A 16,932-nucleotide genomic window follows, 5' to 3' on the forward strand; every position below is an offset into this window, starting at 1 on the left:
TGTTTAAAATACTACAATATATAATAAAAAGTAAATTTTTATGTACCTAACTGTTGTAAAACAGTTGCTTTTACTTGTGCAGGTAGGTTTTCTGTCCCTAAAAGCTGTTCATAAGCTTCTTTTGCAGAGTGATACTTTCTCTAGAGAGTAGAAGATATTCAGAAGAAAAAAAAAAAGATAAATCATTAATACAACAAAAATAAAAGACTCATAATTATGGAGAACAGACTAGTGGTTACCAGTGGGGAAAAGGAAGGAGGAAGAGGCAAGATAGGGGCACTGGATTAAGAGGCACAAACTACTATGTATCAAATAAATAATCTAAAAGAATATATTGCAGAACACAATGAATACAGCCAATATTTTATAGTAACTACAAAGGCAACACGATCTTTAAAAACTGTGAATCCCTATGCTGCACAACTGAAACTTACATAACATTGTACATCAACTATACCTCAACTTAAAAAAAAAAAAAACCTTCAAACAGGTTTTAAACATCACTGTAGATGTTAAAAAGAAATTAATGGCATGATTTAATTAACTTTTCCACTAATAAAGTGGAATAAACACTGATGTCTATGTGTATATATATCACAAAAACTTACTAGTATATGAAGATTTAGACAATAATATTTTACAAGTTTCAATTATTAAAAAAAAAAGAACATAAAGAGTTCTAATTTATTAACTGAGTATTTCCTTACTGTGGACCACCATGTTTCAAAATAACTAACAACTAATAAAACTACCCTTCAATATAACAAGGTATTAGTAAAATATGCCATTTATAACATTTGCTGTATCTCAAAAGTTACAAAGAAAATAACTCCAACCTTAGACATTATTTAATAACATTCACAAGTCTGGAGAAATATTCTACCAGCAAATGTATAATTAACCTAGAAACACTTTTGAAGATACGGACATCTTATAAAGCAAATACAAGTGCTACTACTATCCTTCACAAAGTCTAAGACTGAGGAAAAGTAGTTTTCGTCTTAATTTGCATTTTGAAATTTATTGCTTTTTTATAGAAAACACTTTTGGAAAGTGTTCATAATTAAAAGTGGTTTTTAAAGGCATAACATATCCCATAGATACGATACAATGCTCATATTACAAGTACAGGCAAATTTACAAATGAGACCATTGCCCACAGTTCTCCTTTAAAAATTATTAGTAAGACTAAAACCTATTATTGTTACTGTGATATTAAACACAACTCTTCCAAAATAACAGAAAAAATTAAAGAGAGAAAATCCAAAGTATGGTCTCTTTAAAACGTACTTGGGAGTGGCATGGACATATATATATACTACCCAATGTCAAATAGATAGCTAGTGGGAAGCAACCGCATAGCACAGGGAGATCAGCTCGGTGCTTTGTGACCACCTAGAGGGGTGGGATAGGGAGGGTGGAAGGGAGGGAGCTGCAAGAGGGAAGAGATATGGGGATATATGTATATGTATAACTGATTCACTTTGTTATAAAGCAGAAACTAACACACCACTGTAAAGCAATTATACTGCAATAAAGATGTTTAAAAAAAAAAAACAAAACATACTTGGAAAAACTGTTTTAGACATTTAAAGATTATTAAAAAAAGGGATGATAAAGTCATTTCCAGGACATTTTTATTAAATGAGCAGAGCAATATGATTCATTAAAATAAATGTATAAATTGGTGCTAAAAATACTGAGTTTTTACTTTAACCAAATGAGACAAGGAAAGAAGGAGAAAGAAAAAAAAACCCATCTCTTTTTTTAATCTCTATCATATACCCACATACATATGTACATACACACATATGTATACATAGGAACGCCACGGCTTTAACGTAGACAGCAAACCAACATCCACAAAGAAGCCAACACTTACAAGGATAAACACTTCCCCAAGCATGAACAACCACAATTAATAAATTCAGCAGCATACAAAATTAACAATCAAAAATCAGCTGCATTTCTATATACTAGCAGAGAATACTTTAAAAAGGAAATTATGAAAACAAGTCAACTTATCGCAACACTAAAAACAAAATTAATTTAAAATAAATTTACTGGGCTTCCCTGGTGGCTCAGTGGTTAACAATCCACCTGCCAGTGCAGGGGACACGGTTTCAAGTCCTGGTCTGGGAAGATCCCACATGCTGTGGAGCAACTAAGCCCGTGTGCCACAACTACTGAGCCTGCACTCTAGAACCCGCAAGCCACAACTACTGAAGCCTGTGCACCTAGAGCCTGTGCTCCACAACAAGAGAAGCAACCGCAACAAGAAGTCTGCATACCACAACAAAGAGTAGCGCTCACTCGCCGCAACTAGAGAAAGCCCGTGCGCAGCAACAAAGACCCAACACAGCCAAAAATAAAATAAATTTATTTAAAAATTTAAAAATTACAATAACATGAATTTACCAAATATGTGACTTGTGTACAAAACACCACACTTTCTTTATCCACTCATCTGTTATTGTTTCCACATCTTGTCTATTGTTAGTGGTTCAACAAACACAGGACAATTCTTATTTTTTTTAACGTATTTATTTTTATTATTTATTTTTTATTTCTGGCTGCGTTGAGTCTTCGTTGCTGCATGCAGGCTTTCTCTAGTTGCAGCGAGCAGGGGTTACTCTTGGTTGTGGTGTGCGGGCTTCTCTTGTTGCGCAGCATGGACTCTAGGCGCGCAGGCTTCAGCACTTGTGGCTTGCAGCTCTAGAGTGCAGGCTTGGTAGTTGTGGCGTATGGGCTTAGTTGCTCCGTGGCATGTGTGATCTTTCCGGACCAGGGCTCAAACCTGTGTCGCCTGCATTGGCAGGCGGATTTGTAACCACTGCGCCACCAGGGAAGCCCAATTTCAATTTTTTTGAATAAACACTCAAAGGTTGGAATACTGGTTGGATCCTATGATACTTCAATTTTTAATTTTTGAGGAATCTTCATACTCTTTCTATACTAGCTGCACCATTCTGCATTCCCACCAACAGTGTATGAGGGTTCCAATTTCTCCACATCCTCACCAACACTTGCTTTCGTTTTTTGATAATAGCATTTAGACAGATTTTAACTAATGTGTATATATATATTTTTTAGACATGTTTTTGCACACTTAATAAACTATAGTACAGGGTAAACATGACTTTTATATGCATTGGAAAACCAAAAAATTCATGTGACTTGCTTTATTGCAATATTTACTTGATTGCAGTGGTCTGGAATTGAACCTGCAATATCTGTGAAGTATTCCTCCTGCATTAAGATAACACAATTGAAGAATTCAATGTAATCCCTATCAAAATCCCACTGTATTTGCCAGAAATTTTAAAAATCATCTTAAAGTTCATACGGAATTTCAAAGGGCCTCAAACAATCTTGGGGGGTAAAAAATAACAAAAAAAAGAACAAAAATTCAATTATTTACACATCTTGGGTTAAAAACTTTCATTTTTTCATCATATACTACACCCTTATCTTCTTCATTCATCATTACTACAAAACTGCTGAAGGGAGAAATAATCCAAGTGTTTACTCACAGATGAACATATATTTGATAAATCAAACAAAATTTGATATATATAAATGGAGTCATCCCTGATATCTTCAGGAGGTTAGTTCCAGGACCTTAGTGGATGTTCAAGTCCCTTATACATGCAAAATGCAGCAGTAGATGCATATAACCTATGCACATCCTTACATCTGTGTTCTTCATCCCTAAATTTCTTGTAATATCCAGTTCAATGTAAATGCTATGTAAATAGTAGCTGGAATGTAGTAAGTTCAAGTTTTGCTTTTTGGAACTTTCTGGAATTTTTTTCCCAAATATTTTTGATCTGAGGTTGGCTTAATATGAATATGCAGAACCCATGGACAGTGAGGGCTGACTGCAGATATAATGGAGTGTTATTCAGCCTTAAAAATAATAAAATTCTGATACATGCTACAACATGGAAGAACCTTGATGGTATTATGCTAAGTGAAATAAGTAATACACAAAAGACAAATACTGTAGGAGCCTATCTATATGAATCCGCCTGCCAGTGCAGGGGACATGGGTTCAAGCCCTGGTCCGGGAAGATTCCACGTGCCACGGAGCAACTAAGCCTGTGCACCACAACTACTGAAGCCTGTGCACCTAGGGCCTGTGCACCTAGGGCCCATGCTCCACAACAAGAGAAGCCACTGCAATGAGAAGCCCACGTACCGCAACAAAGAGTAGCCCCGCTCGGCTCAACTAGAAAAAGCCCACACATGGAAACAAAGAACCAACACAGCCAAAAAAATAAATAAATAAAATCAATTAATTAATTAATTTTAAAACACCTAATACTGTATATTAAGGAACTAAAAAGTAAGGAACATAATAAACACAAAGGCAGATGGAAGGAAATAATGAAGATAGAGAGCAAGAAAACAAAAGACAAACAAGGAAATCAATAGCTGAATCTTTGAAAAGATCAACATTAACAAACTTAGGTGGACTGATAACCTTACAGGAAGACCAAATCACAAATCATAAAGTGAGACACTACTAACTTCATAAAAATAAAGTGTTAAGAGAATTAAAACTATGAAAATCTGTATGCCAAAAAATTACATAACCTAGATGAAATAGACAAATTCCTACAGACATGTAAGTTACCAAAACTGACCGAAGAAGAAATAGGAAAATCTCAACAGACCTATAAACAGTGAAGAAACTGACTCAGTATTCATGAATCTCCAAACAAAGAAAAATTATGAAACAAGTGTCTTCACTGGGGAATTCCACCAAACATTTAAGAAAAATGAACAGCAATTCTGAAATCCTTCATAAAAAATGAAAACAGAGGGAAAACTTCCTAATGCATTCTATGAGGTCAGTATTACCTTGATATCAAAACCAAAGACATTTTATTAAAAAAAAGAAAACTACAAACTAATATCCTTTATGCATATTTATGCAAAAATTCTCAAAAGAATACTAACTTACTGAATTCAGCATCATATTAATAAAAAATGAAGTAGGACTTATTCCCAGAATGAAAGGATGGTTCACTCAATGTAATATTGCACATTAACAGAAAGAAGTCAAAAGAACATACGATCAGCAGAAAAAGAATTTCACAAAACGTGACAAAATTCAGCATCTTTTCATGATGAAAAATATTCACCAGGACTTCCCTGGTGGCACGTGGTTAAGAATCCACCTGCCAATGCAGGGGACACTGGTTCCAGCCCTGGTCCGGGAAGATGCCACATGCCATGGAGCAACTAAGCCTGTGTACCACAACTACTGAGCCTGTACTCTAGCACCTGTGAGCCACAACTATTGTGCCTGCTGCCACAACTACTGAAGCGCATGCGCCTAGAGCCCGTGCTCTGCAACAAAAGAAGCCACCACAATGAGAACCCTGTGCTCTGCAACAAAAGAAGCCACCACAATGAGAACCCTGTGCACTGCAACAAAGAGTAGCCCCCGCTCACCACTAGAGAAAGCCCATGTACAGCAATGAAGACCCAACAGCCAAAAATAAATAAATTAATTAATTTTTAAAAATACTCACCAAATTAGGAATATAGGGGAACTACTTCAATCTGATGGAAGGGCATTTATGAAAAACCAAAGTGATTACATAGCAGCTTTATTCATAACTGCCACAATTTGGAAGAAACCACTATATCCTTCAGTAGATGAATGGATAAATAAACTTGGTTCATCCAGACAATGGAATATTATTCAGAGCTAAACAGAAATAAGGTATCAAGCCATAAAAGGATATGAAGGAAACTTAAATGCATATTACTAGGTCAAAGAACCCAACGTGAAAAGACCATATTCTCTGATTCCAACTCTCTGATATTCTGGAAAAGGCAAAACTATGAAGGCAATAAAAGATCTGTGATTGCCAGGGATTGGGGGAGGCAGAAGGGTTAACTGGAAGAGAACAGAGGATTTTCAGAGCTGTGAAAACACTCTGTATGATACAATAATGATAGATAAATATAATTATTCATTTGTCCAAATCCACAGAATGTACAACACTAAGAATGAACCGTAATGTAAACTCTGAACTTTGGGTAATGATGGGTTGTCAACGTACGTTATTAACTGCAACAAATGTACCACTCTGGTGGGGATTTAATAACACGGAAGACTATGGGGCAATAAATATATACAAAATCTCTGTACCTTCTCTGCAATTTTGTAGTGATCCTAAAAATGCATGGGGAAAAAAGTCTTGAAAAAACTAGTGAACATAATACACAATGCTGAAAAAGTGAAAGACTATTCACTAAAACCAATAAAGAGAGAAGGATATCTATTTTCACTCCAGCATTCAAAATTTTATCCAGAGGACTTAGGCAAGAAAAATAAAAGATATCTGACATGGAAATGAAGAAGTTAAATTATAGTATCTGCAGATGACATGACCATTTTAATGACTAATTCAATTACTTTGAAAGAGGGCTCTTCAGGCTATCAAATTCTCCTTCAGTGAATTCTGCTACTTTGGTGTCTTTTAAGGAATTGATCCATTTTATCCAAGTTATAAAATTTCCAGGCATAGAGCTGTTCAGGCATTCCCTTACTGTACTGGTAATGTATGTGGACTGAGTTGTGATATGATGCTTGGTTTTATATGTCAGCTGACTGGGCTAAGTAATGACTGGGCTAAGAAACATTATTGCTGGGTGTATCTGTGAAGTATTTCTGGAAGAGATTCCATTTGGATGCACAGACTGAGTAAAGAAGATTGCCCACCCTCTCCAATGTGGGTAGGCATCAGCCAATACAAACAAACAAAAAAAAGGCAGTGGAAGTGTAACTTTGCTCACTGCTTGCTTGAGAATGGAACGTCATCTTCTGCTTTCAGATACTCGAACTCGCGGTTCTTGAACTAAAGAACTAGACAGATTTGGACTAAAGTTTCTTTGGCTTGCAGACACAATTCCATCAGCAAGTTCCTATAATAAATGTACACACACACAATATACACATACACACATACTATATATATATATGTATATTTATACATGCAAACATATACACACCTATACGCTCCTATTCGCTGTTTCTCTGGAAAATCCTGGCTAATACAAGTGACAACCCCTCTTTCTTCTTTTTCTTTTGTTTCGTTCTTTCTTATTTATCTGTTGAAATTTTTTAAATGTTTTTCATTGTGGTGATTACCCCTCATCACTTGAATGAAATGAAAGAGGATTTATCTTCTTTCATTCTTCATAATGGTAGTTGTGTCTTTTTTTCCTCCGATAGCTGAAACTGAGGTCTATCAAATCTACTGTTAACAAAGAACAAGTTTTCAATTTTGTTCATACTGTTTTTTCTTTTCAATTTCATTGATGTCTGATCTTATCTTTCTTAGTTTCTTCCTTCTGCTTGCCTTAGGCTTAATTTGCTCTAAGTTCTCTCAAGGTAAAAGCTGAGGCTATTGACGTTAGATCTTTCTCATTTTCCGTACAAGCATTTAAGCTATACAGTTCATTCTAAGCTAACTCTCTAACCACAACCCACAAATTGAGGCTGTATTTTCACTTTTATAATTAAAATTTTTTTTAGTTTTTCTTGTGACTTCTTTTAGACCCATAGTTTAGAACTATACTGTTACATGTTCAACTATATGAGAATTTTTTTGCTACCATACTGTCACAAGTTTATAATTACACTGTGTTTTAAGAACGTACTTAGTATAATTTGTTATAAACTCTTTTAAAGTTTGTATATGAACTCTTTTAAACTTTCAAGGTGTAGTCCATGGGCCAGAAGGTTACCTATGTTAACGACTGCTCCACGTACCATGAAAGCTGTTAAGACTCTACTATTGACTGTGTGTTCTATATAAGTCAATCAGTTCATAACATGATTGATAATACTGTTATTTAGACTGACAAATTGACTGATCATACACTGTTCAAGTTACCCTGTATACACTTTTTTCTGTAGCTGATTATTCATTTATTGAATAAGGCTGGTTAAGATTCCAGGGAGAATAGTTCATTCATCTACCTCTCAAAACCTCATGTATTTTGATGTTCTGTTGCCAGCTGTACCCATGTTAGGATCCATATGTCCTTCTGGAGACTATATTTCTATATTCCTTTGCTTAAAAGCTATCTTTGTCTTTAGATTTAACTAAGTTTATAAAATATACCCATAACAAATCTAACTCCATCACAAAGAATACTATACCATTTCCAAGTATAGTGAGTGTAGCTATACTTGCTCAGAATATTCCCAATTTCTCCTTCCTGTCCCTATTAATATTGTTATTTCATTTTATATATCCATATGCTATAAACACCCAATATACTGTATACTGTCACTATTAATGTCTTAAAGAAGAAGATATTGAGGGATGTCCCTGGTGGTGCAGTGGTTAAGAATCTGCCTGCCAATACAGGGGACAAGGGTTCGAGCCCTGGTCCAGGAAGATCCCACACGCCACAGAGGAACTAAGGCCGTGCACCATGACTACTGAGCCTGTGCGAGAGCCCGCGAGCTGCAACTACTGAGCCCATGTGCCACAACTGCTGAGGCTACATGAGACAACTACTGAAACCAGTGCACCCAGAGCCCACGCTCTGCATCAAGAGAAGCCACCGCAATGAGAAGCCCATGCACCACAACGAAGAATAGCCCTCACTTGCCACAACCGGAGAAAGCCCGTGCATGGCAACGAAGACCCAGTGCAGCCAAAAATAAATAAATTTATTTTTTAAAAAAGTATTTCTCCTACACATTATGAAATAAATTTCAACCTTAATTTTGTCTAATTTATAGAAAAAATGTAAACATACTACAGTGTTCTAATAGAGTCATACTAAATTTTCCATATTATTGATATTAGTATGGCATACATCACAATGAATGAACCAATGTGGATATACAGTTATTACTGAAACCCATACTCTTATCCAATGTCCCTTTTACCTAATATCATTTTGCTGTTCCAGGATACCACATTTTACTTAGTTGCCATGTCTCCTTCAGTTTCTTTTGACTATTATAGAGTCTCAGGTTTGATTAGTTTAATAGAAGTTTTTAGTAGCACTGGCAAGTACTTTTTAAGAGTTCTGTGTATTTGGAGTTTGTGTGATATTTTCCTCCGGGTTAGAATGGGGAAATATGTTTTCAGAATGAAGACTACAGAGGTAAAATACTCTTCCCATCATCTCGTATCAAGGATACATCATATCAGGGCTTCCCTGGTGGCGCAGTGGTTGAGAGTCTGCCTGCCAATGCAGGGAACACGGGTTCGAGCCCTGGTCTGGGAAGATCCCACATGCCGCGGAGCAACTAGGCCCGTGAGCCACAATTACTGAGCCTGCGCATCTGGAGCCTGTGCTCCGCAACAAGAGAGGCTGTGACAGTGAGAGGCCCGCGCACCGCAATGAAGAGTGGCCCCCGCTCGCCGCAACTGGAGAAAGCCCTCACACAGAAACGAAGACCCAACACAGCCATAAATAAATAAATAAAATAAACCCATAGTTTAAAAAAAAAAAAGGATACATCTTATCAAACATGACCTACTACTGATGCTGTTAACTATGTACACCTGGCTAACATACAGTATTTGTCAGCTCCATTGAAAAGTTCCCCACCACTAACTCTTTCCACAAATGTACTCTTTGGACAGAAGTCATCAATCTCAGTTCACACTTAAGAGAGGCACCTCTTTAATGGGGGAGTATATAATTAATTTGTAATTCTTCTGTGAAAAGATAATGGCACCGGTCATAGAATTCTAAGTAGGTAGATGTTATTCTTTCAACACCTGGAGGGGATATTTTACTCCCATACTCTTTGCACTTGCATGGTTCTGATTAGAAGTCTTGCAATGATTTTTATCCTGATTCATCTATAAGTAAGATGGGTTTTCTGATCATTTCTTTTTATTATTAGAATAATGATAATCAAGAGTTTTATCCTTTGTCCTTTCATTTTTAAGCCCTTTTTTTCCTTACAATTACTTATGTTCAATTGTCAGTGAATTCATTGCATAAGGTATACCTAATCATTCATGATATGATTACTTTTAAACAAAACCTGAATTACATTTATCTTTATGTACAATTTTCAATCCATTTATAAAAATGAATTCTGTCTGTATTCTCCGTATTAAAATTAATTCTAAATTCACTTAAGTGTTAATGTAAAAAATAAAGTAACAGGGGCTTCCCTGGTGGCGCAGTGGTTGAGAGTCTGCCTGCCAATTCAGGGGACACGGGTTCGGGCCCCGGTCTGGGAGGATCCCACATGCTGCGGAGCGGCTGGACCCGTGAGCCACAACTGCTGAGCCTGCACGTCTGGAGCCTGTGCTCCGCGGTGGGAGGGGGTGGGAGGGGGTGGGAGGCGGCGGGGGGGGGGGGGGCGCGAGGGGGCGGGGGGAGGGGAGGAGGCCGCGATGGTGGGAGGCCCGCGCACCGCGATGAAGGGTGGCCCCCGCTTGCCGCAACTGGAGGGGGCCCTCGCACAGAAACGAAGACCCAACACAGCCATAAATAAATAAATAAGTAAATAAAAGAGGATGCATTTCAAATTGTCTAAATAAATAAATAGCCTTTTTTTTAAAAAAAGTAACAATTCCACTCATTTTGAAAATGACTTAAATGAAGGATTATTCAATAGAAGCATTGTTTGTAATCATTCATAACTGTTAAATTGATGAACTGACATTAATAAGCAAATATAACAATACAGTTCTACCTGTCCTGCTACATAAAGACTTCGAAGATATTAACAAAAGAAGTTAAGGCAGTCACCAATGAACATACATAATGGACTGTAATTTGAGTTAAAAAAAATTATACTGTGTGTGTGTGCGTGCACACATGCATGTGTATAAACAAATGTGTGGATTTGCCTAAGTAGCTGAAGAGTATTCTTTTTGCAAGAATACTCAAAATTATATTCACTGATGTCTGATTACAAGGGGAATTGGTAGCTAAGGACAGGAAGAAAGGAACTTAACAGCGCACACTTTCGTGTCTTTTTATTCTATATAAACTATTCAAAAATAAACACCATTGTAGAAACATAAAAAATTCAAAAATTTTCTTAATCTCTAAACTTTAGAGGATAGAGTCATCCAATAATGTGATCATCTAGTCCATGTGGCTTTTCATTAAAATATTTTATATTTTATATTAAATATTGATTACCACGAGTAAGACTGGAATGGTAACTCATCTATTCAAGTGTTTCACTTCTTGAATAAAATTGGGTAATTTATATTCTGACAGGAAATTATTTCACCTATATTTTCAAATTTCTCTGCTATAATTTATGCAACAATTAACACTTTTTAAAACAATATATGCCGTGCTCTATCCTAATTTTGTACACTTCTGCACTGTTTCCTCTTTATACAGGCTTATGAAAAATAATTTTTGAAGAATCAGTTTCTGGTTTCCTTAAGCCTATAATTAAAGAATTATCCAACCCATTAATGGCAGCACACAAAGAGAAAAACACAATAGGACTGAGTGAAAGAGGAAGAAGGAGATCTACTTATTTATGAGAGAAACCAAGTAATCAAAACCAAAAGAGGTAATACTATAGGGTTAAACACTCTGAGTATATCATTAAAATGATGCAAAAGATATTGATGCCAATCATAAATGGTCAAGAAGAAAAACATTATCATTATTTGGACATAAGATTAATACATCTTAAAGGATCTAAATTTTAAGAACAACTAAGAAATCAATGGTTTTGGCGGCAAGACTAAAAACAATTAATAGGAAATAAATTTCACAAAATTGAGGGGAGGGGTTCCAACACTGGGTCTATCCTGGCTTCCTTTTGATCTTTCAAGTTCCTAGCTCTATATCTTATCAAAGTGTTTTCTGTTGCTAACACAACTACACCCTGGCACTCATGCACATTTAAATACATCCCATCCTCACAACTAACTCCGTATCTTTATCTGAGCATAACTCAAATAGTTGCTGTTCAGAGAAGCCTAAACTAACCTCACTAAACAAAAAGAAATCCATACATTCCATTACTTTAATTCTGTAAAATTTTAAACATTATAGTGCAGAAAGTACAGAAAACATAACAAAGTTCTAAGTACTCGTCACCTCCTTAAAACTATTAAATCATTTCAATTACCCACATTTGATAATTCTGAAGCAAATCCTAGACATTATCATTGTTATATCCATAAATACATTAGTATATATCCCTTAATATACATAATTATGTATTCTAAAACCTAAGTACATGGCCCTTAAAAAATGACAATAATTATTTAATATTAAATTACCACTGTGTATCAAAATTTCTCACACAACTTTCTCCTAGCTGCCTTTTTATGGTTGGCTTAACTCAGGACCCAAACAAGGTCCAACCATTGAATCTGGTTATGTCTCTTAAAAATCTTTTAATTTATAGGATTTCCTTTGCCTTCCCTTAACCTCCCGCCCACTCTAAAGTCTTAAAATTTTACTAAACAATCTATGTTATTTATCCTGTCCCCTATCCATTCCAAGGTTTTCCCTTTGTCCCCTCTTCTTAAACCAGCACATAGAAGAAAATGTTAGAGTTGATTTCAGTTTCCCTTTTCTGCAAGAAATAACCACAAATGGTGGTATTTTTAAAATTCTACTATTGACTTTTTGGCCTTTTAAAAATTTCCTTCTGATAACGATGTAAAAAATCCACAGACTCTAAAACTCACACAAATTTAAGCCCTTACAGATGGTTTTTCTTTTTTATAACACAAGTGCCTGACGTAAGCTTTGCTCTGAAATAGCCACTAGAAAGCTGGCTAATCTGAATAAACACACTGCCAGCTATGTGACTAGATAAAGAACCAGGCTGTCTGCCACGCATGCACCGCCCCCCCCCCCAACTCTGTACTAGAAATCATAGCTGACTTAGATAACTTATCCTTTAGGCTGCACATTTTTCTCTTCCTGAGCTTTAAATTAATGCTCAAATGTTTTTTTTTTGTTTTTGTTTTTGTTTTAAAGATCACTCTGGTGCAAGTCTATTCTTTATTTATTTTTATTTATTTATGGCTGTGTTGGGTCTTCGTTTCTGTGCGAGGGCTTTCTCTAGTTGCGGCAAGTGGGGGCCGCTCTTCATCGCAGTGCGTGGGCCTCTCATTATCACGGCCTCTCTTGTTGCGGAGCACAGGCTCCAGATGCACAGGCTCAGTAATTGTGGCTCACGGGCCTAGTTGCTCCACGGCATGTGGGATCGTCCCAGACCAGGGCTCGAACCCATGTCCCCTGCATTGGCAGGCAGATTCTCAACCACTGAGCCACCAGGGAAGCCCCCTGCTCGTATGTTTTAAATTCACCAATAAAAAGTGAAATCTTGAAACCCTCCTTTGATTCCAATAAAAGCAGAACTCTTCATGCTCTTCCCTTCTCTCTTCTTGTGATCTCACTGTGTGGTCCCAAGGGTGACAGGCAATCACAGTAAGAACTGGAAGGGCAGGTCCAGCCAGCCACAAGAGTTTTTACTGACTTAGACCAGCACACAACAACAAAGTATAAGTTGAGAGAGGTACACTATATTAACTTCTATTTAATCACACTGTTTCTGTCATCTTCTTGTGGATAAGCAGTTATTAAAACTTCTAATGATTTATCCTTTGGCTTTTTCAAATAATAACACACACATATGTCCAAATAAGTTATAGTATACCCAACACATTGCTTCATTTTCCTCTATGCACTTAAAAATATATATGATATCCTCCCAAAGGATACACAATAATGAATATTCCTCATTCCATTAACATATGAATGATTACACTAGATAGTACAAAATATACCGTATTTTTTTCAACTTCTTCCCAAGTGACAGACATCTGAGTTATCCTTGATATCTCCCTGTAAAGCACTCGATCTCATTGACCTATTTTATTTTCCACGTAATATTCATCACACTGCATGATTACTGTCTCTTTTCCCAGAAGAAAACAACTTTCTATTTTTACAGAAACTTACCCCATTTAAAATGGGATACCAAAAAATCTCCATAAATTTAAGGAAATGTCCTCCATCTTCCTCATGGAGGGCTACTTATACAAGCATAGAAAGAAACCCAACAAAGAAGAGTATGACAAAGCACCCACCTTTCCCTTTACGGCACTGGGGAACCATAACATTTCTAGTTGAGCATGGCAACAGGTCCTGTCAAATACATCCCAAGTATGTAGGTAAATCTCAAAATTACTATAACCTTGATAAAGGGTGAACTAAAATCTAAAATCATACAAGGCCTTGTAATACAAGAAGACCATTTTTAGATCACATTATTGCCTCACTGGATTATGGTGATCTTTCCCCAGTCTAAGAATTGGCCAGGGGAAAAAAAGGAAAACTGAAACAAGCCCAGAAGTTAAAATGATCTCTGTATGTTTTCATACATGTAGGCTGGCATTCAGTAAATAATTGAAAGCAAATTGTAAAGAAGTAAAAACAAAGGAGAGAAAAATTAAGTAAAAAATTAAGTAAAAATTAAGTAGAAAAATTTTGTAAATACCAAATGGTCAAAGGCAACAGGAGATTCAGATATCAGAATTATCAATGACTTTCAAATAATTAAGATTAGTATGTTCGAGAAAATAAATGATGAATAATTTCAGCCCAGAATGAAGAACTATGTAAAAATCCATCAGAAATTTTAGGAAAAAAAGAGAATAATTAAAATTAAGAGCTCAGTGGTGGCTTAACTGCAGATTTGATACAGAAAATGAGAAGATAAGTGACCTGAAAAATAAACCAGAAGAAAATACAGATAAAGAGAGAGAAAAAGAAGTAGAAAATACAAAGAAAAATAGAAAAGACAGTGGAAATCTGTAATGTACATGTACTTGGACACTGAAATGAAAAAAGATAATTGGGCAAAAGTAGTTTTTGAAGAAATAACCTCCCTGCATAACATAAAGGAGAACACAGTACAGATTCAAGAAATACAAGAAACCACAAACAGAAAACCATAAAGAATTAGGATCATGGTAGCAAAACAGCACGAAACTAAATACAAAGAAAAAATTTTAAGTAATCAGCAGAAAATTAAAAATCAGGGTGAAGGAAAGCTTCACCTTCTAAGAATCAACAAGGGAATCATGAGACTTCAAATCAAGAAACAATAAGGCTTAACAAGAGTGGAACATAAATTTCAAACTCTGGGAATAAAAACAAAATTCCATACCCATTGAAAACATTCATTTAAAAAAAAAAAGGAGGAAAAGTTGTAGTCGAAAATCAGGGCACACTAACACATATAATCATGTTTAATACTATTACCATACATACTTCTTCAAGAACGGATTTAATGGATAAGCAAGAATTTTTAAATTAAAAAGTTGAAAAGGATATAGGAAAACCTGAACACAACCAAGTCTACATAACTTACCACAGTATACCCAAGAACAACAAAATACACGTTTCTTTCTAATAAAAAAAAAAATGAATCATTAACCAAGACCGATGATACCATGGCCCAAAAGCAATCTAAAAAATTCCAACTTATTTAAATAACAAAAGGGTAAACAACAAATTTAAGATGGAACTCAATACCAAAAACATAATCAGAAAATTCTTTCATCGTTGTAGTTGTATACGTTATTCAACACATTACATAACCACAGGTCAAACAAAATAACAAACCACAGGTGAAATTAGAAAATATTTTGAAATAAGAAGTACATGACATAGCAAGTTTTTAGAATGCATCAAATCATGTTTGGAGAAAAAATACTTTAATTCACATTGTTTTTAAAACTAGAAATCAATCACCTATGTATGTCAAAAATTAATAAAAAATAACGCTGACTAAATTAAACCCAAAGAAAGTAGTAAGAGAGCAGCAATTAATAGAAAGCAATCACGTAACAGAAGCATATGAAAGGTTACTACATTTGACAAACCCTGGCAAGACCAATAAATAAAGGTGCTCACCACAGATCTTTACACACTTTATAAGAAAATATTATGAACCAATTCATGCCAATAATTAAGACAAAATCAAAAAAATTCTCTTCCCTAAAACAGAACTGAATCAAAATAAAAATCTACAACTCTCTCCTAAAGTAGTGACAAATACCACTTTTCAAATGTATCCATAATCAAAACTCTTTCAATTATGAAAAATCCAGTCCTAAATGGCTTAGACATTAAATTTTTCAAAACATTATGAGAAGAAATATACTAACAATCTGTAACACAAACTCTTCCAGAGAATACAAAAATAAGGTAACATTTCCAAAGCACTTTTGTAAAACAGTATAATCATCATTCTAAAATCTCCAAAGGGCAGAACAAAAAGGTAAAAACCTATCTCATGAACAAAGACACAGAAAACGTGTATGTAACATTAACAAACTAGAACTATAGTAATATTTAACAATAATAAACCTCAATCTAGTATATTTACTTCAGGACTACAAGGTTGCATTATAATTTGAAAGACTGACATTAATTTCCAATTCCACACTAGGTGTAGAAAACAGACTTTTATTTCTCCCACTAAATCCAGTTAAAATCACTCCAAACTTTGTTTGCTTGTTTTATATGTAATATCGGAAAAATATGGAAAAAAGTAAACCATTCATTGATCTTTGAACTCAAGGAAAAATACAGCAGTAAATATATATTTTTTAAATTTGTTTAGTTGGGGTTTTGGTTTTTTTGATTTTGGTTTTTGTTCGTTGGTTTGTTGTTTTCTTTTGCCTCCTAAATTCCTTACTAAGTTCTGGAGAAGCCAAACTTGGAAATACCAACAACTATAAAGAGAAAAATCTTCAAGAAAAGACTGATCTATACAGGTAAAAGATCAGTAAAAGTGGCAGCCAAACAAGTCAGAAAACTCTAAGACAGTAAGTTCTCTACTCCAGCAAATACCAGGTAGTCTACTCTCACTTTCATCAGCAGTCTACATATACAATGAAACAGCATACAATTATATAT

At 35.4% G+C, this 16,932-nt stretch overlaps 1 protein-coding gene across 6 annotated transcripts in view; it reads right to left on the reverse strand.

Annotated features, from left to right (window-relative positions):
• LOC137757679 (lysine-specific demethylase 6A-like) overlaps nt 1-16,932 on the reverse strand; it is a 159,172-nt gene that overhangs the window by 65,092 nt on the left and 77,148 nt on the right. For all 6 annotated transcript variants that reach the window (XM_068534286.1, XM_068534285.1, XM_068534284.1 and 3 more), the window contains one exon: nt 47-140. In XM_068534286.1, coding sequence (XP_068390387.1) covers nt 47-140 — 94 coding nt within the window. The remainder of the gene's footprint in view (nt 1-46; nt 141-16,932) is intronic.

This window comes from Eschrichtius robustus (assembly GCF_028021215.1).
Source record: "Eschrichtius robustus isolate mEscRob2 chromosome Y unlocalized genomic scaffold, mEscRob2.pri SUPER_Y_unloc_3, whole genome shotgun sequence".
Classification (NCBI taxonomy): Eukaryota; Metazoa; Chordata; class Mammalia; order Artiodactyla; family Eschrichtiidae; genus Eschrichtius; species Eschrichtius robustus.